The 12,050-nt window shown below is 46.5% G+C and overlaps 1 protein-coding gene across 1 annotated transcript in view; it reads left to right on the forward strand.

The window, feature by feature from the left end:
• LOC126293415 (uncharacterized) overlaps positions 1-12,050 on the forward strand; it is a 170,088-nt gene that overhangs the window by 126,979 nt on the left and 31,059 nt on the right. The window contains exon 6 of the mRNA XM_049986638.1: positions 7,364-7,452. Coding sequence (XP_049842595.1) covers positions 7,364-7,452 — 89 coding nt within the window. The remainder of the gene's footprint in view (positions 1-7,363; positions 7,453-12,050) is intronic.

Here is a 12,050-nt window from a genome sequence, read left to right on the forward strand (position 1 = left end):
GCTTTTCAGAGCATTCATACAAGGTTGGCGCGGGTGGCTACACCTACAACGTGCTGAAATGAGGACAGTTTTCAACCGATTTCTCATACACAAACAGCAGTTGACCGGCGTTGCCTGCTGAAATAATGTTGTGATGCCTCGTGTAAGGAGGAGAAATGTGTACCATCACGATCCCGACTTTGATAAAGGTCGGATTGTAGCCTGTAACGATTGCGGTTTATCGTATCGAGACATTGCTGCTCGCGTTGGTCGAGACCCAATGACTGTTAGCACAAAATGGAATCGGTGGGTTCAGGAGGGTAATACGGAACGCCGTGCTGGAGCCCAACGGCCTCGTATCACTAGCAGTCGAGATGACATGCATCTTATCCGCATGGCTGTAACGGATAGTGCAACCACGTCTCGATCCCTGAGTCAACAGATGGGGACGTTTGCAAGACAACAACCATCTGCACCAACAGTTCGACGACGTTTGCAGCAGCATGGACTATCAGGTCGGAGACCGTGGCTCTGGTTACCGTTGACGCTAAATCACAGATAGGAGCGCCTGCGATGGTGTACTCAACGACGAACCTGGGTGCACGAATGGCAAATTTCTCATTTTTTCGGATGAATCCAGGTCGTGTTTACAGCATCATGATGGTCGCATCCCTGTTTGGCGATATCGCAGTGAACGCACATTGGAAGTGTGTAGTCATCGCCATACTGGCGTATCACATGGCGTGATGGTATGGGGTGCCATTGGTTAAAAGTCTCGGTCACCTCTTTTTCGCGTTGACGGCACTTTGAACAGTGGACGTTACATTTCAGATGTGTTACGACCCGTGGCTCTACCCTTCATTCGATCCCTGCGAAATCCTACATTTCAGCAGGATAATGCACGACCGCATGTTGCAAGTCCTGTGCGGGCCTTTCTGGATACAGAAAATGTTCGACTGCTGCCCTGGTCAGCACATTCTCCAGATCTCTTACCAATTGAAAACGTCTGGTCAGTGGTGGCCGTGCAACTGGCTCGTCACAATACGCCAGTCACTACTCTTGATGAACTGTGGTATCGTGTTGGAGCTGCATGGACAGCTGTACCTGTACACGCCATCCAAGCTCTGTTTGACTCAATGCCCAGGCGTATCAAGGCCGTTATTACGACCAGAGGTTGTCGTTCTGGGTACTGATTTCTCAGGATCTATGCACTTAAATTGCGTGAAAATGTACTCACATGTCAGTACTAGTATAATATATTTGTCCCGTGAAAACCTGTTTATCATCTGCATTTCTGCTTGGTGTAGCAATTTTAACGGCCAGTACTGTAACTTCAGCGAAACTGGGGTTGTGAATTAAAAAAATCTGGGCTCTCATTATCAGCAAGGTCAGCGGCGATTACCTCTGTGCTCTGAGCGCAAACATGCAGCTGTTGTTGGGTTGTTTGTTAGTTCTTTGAGGCGAATTGTTCTTGCAAAAATAAAATTTCATTCCTGAAAATTGGCTGTGGCGGGAGGCCTTTAGCTAGGCGATTTTATTGCTCGAGAATGCGAGTTCCCGATCAGATTACGTTGAATAAAATCAAAAATCTCTCCTCGTTTCAGCACACGCAGCTGGCTGCGTGGCGCGCAACAGCGTTACTCACTTTGTGGATGTGTACCGCGGCGTTCATCCGCGAACAGCCCTGCGTCAGTGACCACCGCTCGCCGCCAGCTCGGCCAGGCTGCGATGTGACACTACAGTTAAGGGGGGTAGGACGTCAAACGGGCCGACCTGGAGCAGGAGAGGCACCACAGGACATTTTAATTTCCACTGTCTATACTTTTACGAGTAAATACATAAAACTTTGTCAGCATGACCAGGAAGGATTCATGATTCACACTCGTAGTAGTGGAATTTCAAAAAAATAAGAAAATAATTTGTTTACATGTAAAATTTCATCATTTTTCTCAATTACTATTGGCTGCATTTGTTGCTATAGGTACACTTTTCTTCATAAGTAAGAGAGACTGTTTGATGAATTTTGCACAGCATACAAACCATACTTACAAGTGTCTGAAACTCCAGAATCTATTTAATTTATGAAAAAATGAATGAGCTGTTACGTTTGAAACTTTGTTTAGAAAAAAATCATTTTGTAGTTAATTGTGTCAATTTTTACCACAGTTTTTAATAGATTTGGAAAATTCTAGACTTTTGTACACTTGTAAGCGTGGTTTGTGTGCTGTGCAAAATTCATCAAAGAATCTGTTACTTGTGAAGAAAAATGTACCTATAGCAACAAATGCAGCCAACAGTAAGTGAAAAAATGATGAAATTTCATATCTAAAAAAATTTATTTTGTTATGTTTTTGAACTTCCACTGCTATGAGGGTGAATTCTGAATCCTTCCTGGTCATGCTGACAAAGTTTTATGAATTTATTTGTAAAAATATAGACAGTAAAAAATAAAACGTCCTGTGGTGTCTCTCCTGCTCCAAGTCAGCCCCTTTGACGTCCCACCCCCCCTTAACGGTCCGTCCTCTCTGCTTCCGACACAAGCGGCTGCTTTAGAGGTGATATTCCACACTCGGCCTAATAGGAAAGCTCTTAGTAAAGATGACACTGTCAGTAGATATTCCTGATACTGAATTTTTAATGACATAGTAGCATTGGTTACCAAACTACTATTCAAGCTGGAGTGTAGGATCTATGACTCTCGAGACACATCACAAGGGAAGATGATAGTGTCGTGCATCAATCACATTGCAACACATTTACGAGGGCTGCCAAGAAAGTAACTGCGCCGCATTTTTTCTCAGCCAAAAACAATGCTACGAATGCGACACGTTAGGTATGTATTATCTGAAGTCTCCTGAGTGATCGCGCCAAGTTTCCGTTACTTCAGACAGATAGCGTAACAACAGGACAGTTTCAAAATGGCGTCTGTAGATAATATACGTTACAAGCTACGTGTCTCATTGAATTTCTCACTGCAAAGAAAGAAACTGTGGGGAATATTTACAAACGGTTGTGCAAAGTCTGTGGAGCATCTGCTGTCGACAGAAGTACAGTTAGTCACTGGGCACGGAGGGTGAGGTCATCAGGAGGTAATTCGGCGGAGCTCCACAATTTTCAGCGGTCGGGGAGACCATCCACGGCTGTCACACCTGACATGTGGCAGCGAGCTCATGTTGTCATTCGGGAGGACAGAAGCATTACGACTCGGCAGTCGGCGCTGCATCGGTCAGTCAGCAGAGGAAGTTCGCACAGTGAAGCACTGGCTCCGCCGCCAGGACAGAGATTGTTACCGACAGGGCATACACGCCCCTGTTTCGCGCTGCAGGAATACAGAGAGATGCAAATCGGTAGAATACGGCACCTATATAAGACAACAAGCATTGGCGCAGTTGTTAGATCGGTTACTGCTGCAATGGCAGATATCAACATTTGAGTTTCAACGTGGTGTTATAGTCGGTGCACGAGCTATGGGACACAGGTAGCGATGAAATGGGGGTTTCCCTGTACGACCATTTCACGAGTGTGCCGTGAGTATCAGGAATCCGATAACACATCAAATCTCCGACATCGCTGTGGAAAAAATGCTGCAAGAACGGGACCAACGACGACTGAAGAGAAACGTTGAACGTCACAGAAGTGCAACCTTTCCGCAAATTGCGTAGATTTCAATGCTGGGCCATCGACAAGTGCCAGCGTGCGAACCATTCAACGGAACACCATCGAATGGGCTTTAGGAGCCGAAGGCCCACTCGTGTACACTTGATGACTGCACGACACAGAGATGCACGCACGCCCGGACCCGTCAACAGTGAGATTGGACTGTTGATGACTGGAAACATTTTTCCTGGTGGGACGAGTCTCGTTTCAAATTTTATCGAGTGGATGGACGTGTACGGGTATGGAGACAGTGTCATGAATCCATGGACCCTACATGTCAGTAGGGGACTGTTCAAGCTGGTGGAGGCTCTGTAATGGTGTGGACTGTGTGCAGTTGGAGTGATATGGGACCCCTGCTACGTCTACATACGACCCTGACAGGTGACACGTACGTAAGCATTCTGTCTGATCATCTGCATCCATTCATGTCCATTGTGCATTTCAACGGGCTTTGGTAATTCCAGCTGAACAATGCGACACCCCACACGTCCGGAATTGCTACAGAGTGACTTCAAAAACACTCTTCTGAGTGTGAACAGTTCCGCTGGCCACCAAAGTCACCAGACATGAACATAATTGAGCATGTCTGGTTCAAAAATGACTCTGAGCACTGCGGGACTCAACATCTTAGGTCATCAGTCCCCTAGAACTTAGAATTACTTAGACCTAACTAACCCAACCACATCACACACATCCATGCCCGATGCAGCATTCGAACCTGCGACCGTAGCAATCACGTTGTTCCGGACTGTAGCGCCTAGAACCGCATGGCCACCGTCACCGGCGAGCATGTTGGGATGCCATGCAACATGCTGTTCAGAAGAGATCTCCACCCCTCGTACTCTTACGGATTTACGCAGTGAGCTGCGGGATTCGTGGTCACTTACCTCCAGCACTACTTCAGACATTAGTTGAGTTCATGCCACGTCGTGTTGCGGCATTTCTGCGTGGTCGCGTGGGCCGTACACGGCTTTAGGCAGATGTACCAGCTTTTTGCCTCTTCAGACCAACGTGTACGGGATGCTAGGCGCTTTATGAAGCAAGGTCTTCAAGAATATGAATTCGGTACCCCCAGTAATTGCTCCCCGGGGCAGACACCTTGGGATTGCTGCCCCCCCCCCCCTCCCCGCCCCATAGATCCGGGCCTGCTGCTACACCATTCCCCGAGTGCTGAGGACGTGTATACGCTTGCCTCTGGGCTTTTCCTACGGAGCTATGGACCTCCGTATGCGTTCTGAACTGTTAATCTCCCGCTTCTACGTGCGAATTACTTCCATATCTCGATGAATAAGAAAAAATTCTAATATTTATTATACAACATATGTGCTTCATTTCCTGCTATCATTTGCAAAAACTTCGTTTCGATATCTTGAATCGCTTATGAGCTTTGACGATTGTTGTGACCACATGATTCGGGATACGTGAGGACGTCACAGAGCGCCTTGCGCAAGATTGTCCTTCGGATATAAAACCCAATAACACGAAAACGAAATGAGATATCTTTCTGCTTTCAGTTTTAAAAACAATTTCGATATCTTATCCACGAGGATCGCTCCGAAAGTAATACCTCCCATTTTTATTCATGGAAACTACAGGAGATACATAAATCACAACAGCAAAGCTAAATAGAGCAATATTTCAGCTACAGACTGTCGTTTTTTCCACAATATTATCACCATTCGTTTGGCACTTTTGCCAACGCTGAACCAGAGCCTGCATGCCGCGCTTGTAAAAATAAGAACCATCTGAGGCCTACCGCTTCCTTACAGCTTTGACAACAGCATCCGAGTCTTGAAAATGTTCGCCACGTAGTCCATCTTTCACAGTCCCAAAGAGTGGGAGTCTAAAGGCTCCAAATCGGGACTGTACGGTGGATGTGGTAAGACAGTCCAGCCAAATTATGCAATGATGCGTGGTCGCAAAACTGGTGTGGAGCCTGGCGTTATCATGTTGCAGGTGAAAGTTAGTGTTTTTTTTCTCTGGCCTTACCCTAGAAATTCGGGAATTCAGCTTAGTCAGTGTCGTCTCGTGTCGTGCTGAACTGACAGTTTCTCCAGGCTCCAGAACATCCAAAAGAACAACACACTGGCTATACCAGAAGACTGTGCACTTAACATTGCCTGCAGACGGCTCTCTCTCGAATTTCTTCTTTGACGGAGAATTCACATGTCGGCATTCCGTGACTCTTTCGGATTCCGGCTCGTAGTGGTGAGACCACGTCTCATCTCTGACGACGATACTATACAGAAAACTGTCACCTTCTGCTTCGTATTGTTCCAGCATGTCCCAACAAATTTCCGTTTGATCAGTTTTTTGTTCTTTAGTAAACATGCGTGGGACCCGTCTCGCACAGACTTTGCAACAACCAAGATGATCCAACACGTTTCCAAGGCATTACAGCCAACATTCAACTTTGCACACAATTCTCTGGTCGTTATTCGCCGATGAGCACTGATTAGTTGATAAAGATGCTCTTCATTGCGAGGGATGACAGCTGAGCAGGGTCGACCGCGCCGTGGCTTTGCATGCACTCCCTTCTCACCAACTTGAAAATGCCTCACATATCTCACGCCTATTGTATCGTCTCCATACAGCTTGAGTAAGCGTCGATGGATTTCAACCGGCGCAATTTCTTCGGGTATGAGGAATTCAATCGCATATCGCTATTTTATATGCGCGTCCATATCAGACTCCACTTTGGAACACCCTTCTGCTGGCGCCAACTACCGCAGAATGACGGAATCCGCCTGCAAATGAAAGATTAAGGTTCGAGCATTGGCACTACACCAACGACATCTGACTTGGGCATCCAAAGTCACCACAAACAAGTATGAGGCATTACTTAAGGAACGACCCTCATAAATTATAGTCACTGCAATGTATGAACAAAAATCAACCAAACGCAAAGTTCCCACACCTGCGTCTTAACCCCTGCAAAATCTTTAAATTTCGTGCAATGTCTTACTTAATTTGATGCAGCGCAGTAAGTATTCCGGATAACGAAATGAATTCAATTCTTTATCGAGCTAAGATATCAGACTGTAAGATGTGCAAAAATCAATTTATTTCACCTTGTAGCTTTCCTAAAATCGGATTAAAAGTATTTCATACCGGCCAGAACGCCTCCTCCAAGCACAGGCACGAGCATTAGGAGAGCTGTGCAGCCATAACAAAAGCCACCTCAGTGTGGAATGCAAATAACACACCTTTAACAGCGAAAAAGATTAGTAGGTTATGACAACATTTTAAATTTTGTCAATAATTATATTAAATACATAAGTCAAAAATTTTACTGCTCCTGGGAACCATGATGTAGGATACCTGCAACCAGACCTGGGTAACCAGTTTAGCCATTTAGTGACGTAAACTCTTCTAATCTCCACGTTTAATAAATTCTGAAAATCTACATTTTTACTTTTGTTCTTGTGGGTCTGATGACATCTGTAAAGCTGATACCAGATATCTATTCAATTTTATTAAAATATGATATAAAAAAAGTTAATTCTGAAATTTAGTTTGATGTCAAGGGCACGACTCTCCTCCACAGACCAAAGTCAAGTCATTTCAAAAATCTCTCGAACATGATCCTTATCTGCAAAAGACAATTGAAGAAACAGTAAGGGTACTTTGACGATTCTTAGAGCAGAAAAAAGAGGCGTACCAGTCTACAGATCTTTCATATTGCAGCTAAATCCAGAAATTTATGAAGTACGTTTCGTTGTTCCAGGTGCTGAGAATGTCAGAACTACAAACGAAGGTGACACCGACGCGAGGCACTCTGCAGGAAGTACGTGGAATCCAGACTTCCGGTTCCAGGTACGTAGGCTCTGGGCAGTGAGCACAATACTAGTAAAAGTCTAGGGAGATAACTCCAGGGAACCGAATGGTAATGCCTAGCGTCACAACCGCCATAATGTACACTCCTGGAAATTGAAATAAGAACACCGTGAATTCATTGTCCCAGGAAGGGGAAACTTTATTGACACATTCCTGGGGTCAGATACATCACATGATCACACTGACAGAACCACAGGCACATAGACACAGGCAACAGAGCATGCACAATGTCGGCACTAGTACAGTGTATATCCACCTTTAGCAGCAATGCAGGCTGCTATTCTCCCATAGAGACGATCGTAGAGATGCTGGATGTAGTCCTGTGGAACGGCTTGCCATGCCATTTCCACCTGGCGCCTCAGTTGGACCAGCGTTCGTGCTGGACGTGCAGACCGCGTGAGACGACGCTTCATCCAGTCCCAAACATGCTCAATGGGGGACAGATCCGGAGATCTTGCTGGCCAGGGTAGTTGACTTACACCTTCTAGAGCACGTTGGGTGGCACGGGATACATGCGGACGTGCATTGTCCTGTTGGAACAGCAAGTTCCCTTGCCGGTCTGGGAATGGTAGAACGATGGGTTCGATGACGGTTTGGATGTACCGTGCACTATTCAGTGTCCCCTCGACGATCACCAGAGGTGTACGACCAGTGTAGGAGATCGCTCCCCACACCATGATGCCAGGTGTTGGCCCTGTGTGCCTCGGTCGTATGCAGTCCTGATTGTGGCGCTCACCTGCACGGCGCCAAACACGCATACGACCATCATTGGCACCAAGGCAGAAGCGACTCTCATCGCTGAAGACGACAAGTCTCCATTCGTCCCTCCATTCACGCCTGTCGCGACACCACTGGAGGCGGGCTGCACGATGTTGGGGCGTGAGCGGAAGACGGCCTAACGGTGTGCGGGACCGTAGCCCAGCTTCATGGTGACGGTTGCGAATGGTCCTCGCCGATACCCCAGGAGCAACAGTGTCCCTAATTTGCTGGGAAGTGGCGGTTCGGTCCCCTAAGGCACTGCGTAGGATCCTACGGTCTTGGCGTGCATCCGTGCGTCGCTGCGGTCCGGTCCCAGGTCGACGGGCACGTGCACCTTCCGCCGACCACTGGCGACAATATCGATGTACTGTGGAGACCTCACGCCCCACGTGTTGAGCAATTCGGCGGTACGTCCACCCGGCCTCCCGCATTCCCACTACACGCCCTCGCTCAAAGTCCGTCAACTGCACATACGGTTCACGTCCACGCTGTCGCGGCATGCTACCAGTGTTAAAGACTGCGATGGAGCTCCGTAATTCACGGCAAACTGGCTGACACTGACCGCGGGGGTGCACAAATGCTGCGCAGCTAGCGCCATTCGACAGCCAAAACCGCGGTTCCTGGTGTGTCCGCTGTGCCGTGCGTGTGATCATTGCTTGTACAGCCCTCTCGCAGTGTCCGGAGCAAGTATGGTGGGTCTGACACACCGGTATCAATGTGTTCTTTTTTCCATTTCCAGGAGTGTATATACTACCCTACTGGCCATTCGAATTGCTACACCACCAAGAAATGAATATGATAAACGGGTATTCATTGGACAAATATATTATACCAAAACTGTCACGTGATTACATTTTCACGCAATTTGTGTGCGTAGATCCTGAGAAATCAGTACCCAGAACAACCACCTCTGGCCGTAATAACGGCCTTGATACGCCTGGGCATTGAGTCAAACAGAGCTTGGATGGCTTGTACAGGTACAGCTGTTCATGCAGCTTCAACAAGATACCACAGTTAATCAAGAGTAGTCACTGGCGTATTGTGACGAGCCAGTTGCTCGGCCACCATTGACCAGACGTTTTCAATTCGTGAGAGATCTGGAGAATGTGCTGGCTAGGGCAGCTGTCGAACATTTTCTGTATCCAGAAACGCCCGTACAGGACCAGCAACATTCGGTCGTGCATTATCCTGCTGAAATGTAGGGTTTCGCAGGGATCAAATGAACGGTAGAGCCACGGGTCGTAACAAATCTGCAATGTAACGTCCACTGTTCAAAGTGCCGTCAATGCGAACAAGAGGCGGGCGAGATGTGTAACAAATGGCACCCCATACCATCACGCCGGGTGATACGCCAGTATGGCGATGGCGAATACACGCTTCCAATGTGCGTTCACCGCGATGTCGCCAAACACGGATGCGACCATCATGATGCTGTAAACAGAACCTGGATTCATCCGAAAACATGAAATTTTGCCGTTCGTGCACCCAGGTTCGTCGTTGAGTACACCATCACAGGTGCTCCTGTCTGTGATGGAGCGTTAAGGGTAAAAGCAGCCGTGGTCTCCGAGCTGATAGTCCATGCTGCTGCAAACGTCGTCGAACTGTTCGTGCAGATGGTTTTTGTCTTGGAAACATCCCCATCTGTTGGCTCAGGGATCGAGACATGGCTGCACGATCAGTTACAGCCATGCAGATAAGATCCCTGTCATCTCGACTGCTAGTGATACGAGGCCGTTGGAATCCAGCACGGCGTTCCGTATTACCCTCCTGAGCCCACCGATTCCATATTCTGCTAACAGTCATTGGATCTCGACCAACTCGAGCAGCAATGTCGCAATACGATAAACCGCAATTCCGATAGGCTACAATCCGATCTTTATCAAAGTCGGAAACGTGATGGTGTGCATTTGTCTTCCTTACACGAGGCATCACAACAACGTTTCAGCAGGCAACGCTGGTCAACTGCTGTTTGTGTATGAGAAATCGGTTGCAAATTTTCCTCATGTCAGCACGTTGTAGCCGGCCGAAGTGGCCCAGCGGTTCTAGGCGGTACAGTTTGGATCCGCGCGACCGCTACGGTCGCAGGTTCGAATCCTGCCTCGGGCATGGATGTGTGTGCTGTCCTTAGGTTAATTAGGTTTCAGTAGTTCTAAGTTCTAGGGGACTCATGACCACAGCAGTTAAGTCCCATTGTGCTCAGAGGCATTTGAACCATCAGCACGTTGCAACTGTCGCCACCGGCGCCAACTTTGTGTGAATGCTCTGAAAAGCTAATCATTTGTATTTCACAGCCTTTTCTAACTGTCGGTTAAATTTCACGTCTGTAGCACATAATCTTCGTGGAGTAGCAATTTTAATGGCCAGTAGTGTACTGAAAAGTGTAATGTGTTCAGATGTCAAAAAGTTATAAACGTTGCGTAACAAAAAAATGAGATCGACAGGAAGTGCAAAATGGCTAAGTAGGGATGGCTAGAGGACAAATGTAAGGATGTAGAAGCTTATCTCACTAGGGGTAAGATAGATACTGCCTACAGAAATATTAAAGAGAACTTTGGAGAACAGTGAGCCACTTGTATGAATATCAAGAGCTCAGATGGAAACAAAGTTCTAAGCAAAGAAGGGAAAGCAGAAAGGTGGAAGGAGTACATAGATGGTCTATACAAGGGTGATGTACTTGAGGACAATATTATGGAATTGGAAGAGTATGTAGATGAAGATGAAATGGGAGATAAGATACTGCGTGAAGAGTTTGACAGAGCACTGAAAGAACTGAGTCGACACAAGGCCCCTGGAGTAGACAACATTCCATTAGAACTACTGACGGCCTTGGGAGAGCCAGTCCTGACAAAACTCTACCATCTGGTGAGCAAGATGTGTGAGACAGGCGAAATACCCTCAGACTTCAAGAAGAATATAATAATTCCAATCCCAAAGAAAGCAGGTGTTGACGGATGTGAATATCATCGAACTATCACTTTAATAAGTCACAGCTGCAAAATACCAACGCGAATTCTTTACAGATGTATGGAAAAACTGGTAGATGCCGACCTCAGCTAAGATCAGTTTGGATTCCGCAGAAATGTTGGAACACGTGAGGCAACACTGACCCTACGACTTATCTTAGAAAATGGATTAAGGAAAGGCAAACCTACATTTCTATCATTTGTAGACTTACAGAAAGCTTTTGACAATGTTGACTGGAGTACTCTCTTTCAAATTCTGAAGGTGGCAGGGGTAAAATACAGGGAGCGAAAGGCTATTTACAATTTGTACAGAAACCAGATGGCAGTTATAGGAGTCGAGGGACATGAAAGGGAAGCAGTGGTTGGGAAGGGAGTGAGACAGGGTTGTAGCCTCTCCCCAATGTTATTCAATCTGTATATTGAGCAAGCAGTGAAGGAAACAAAAGGAAAAATTCGGAGTAGGTATTAAAATCCATGGAGAAGAAATAAAAACGTTGAGGTTTGCCGATGACATTGTAATTCTGTCAGAGACAACAAAGCGCTTGGAGGAGCAGTTGAACGGAATGGACAGTGTCTTGAAAGGAGGATATAAGATGAACATCATCAAAAGCAAAACGAGGATAATGGAATGTAGTCGAATTAAATCGGGTGATGCTGAGGGAATTAGATTAGGAAATGAGACACTTAAAGTAGTAAAGGAGTTTTGCTATTTGGGGAGCAAAATAACTGATGATGGTCGAAGTAGAGAGGATATAAAATGTAGACTGGCAATGGCAAGGAAAGTGTTTGTGAAGAAGAGAAATTTGTTAACATCGAGTATAGATTTAAGTGTCCGGAAGTAGTTTCTGAAAGTAT

The sequence above is a fragment of the Schistocerca gregaria genome, chromosome 10 (assembly GCF_023897955.1).
Source record: "Schistocerca gregaria isolate iqSchGreg1 chromosome 10, iqSchGreg1.2, whole genome shotgun sequence".
Classification (NCBI taxonomy): Eukaryota; Metazoa; Arthropoda; class Insecta; order Orthoptera; family Acrididae; genus Schistocerca; species Schistocerca gregaria.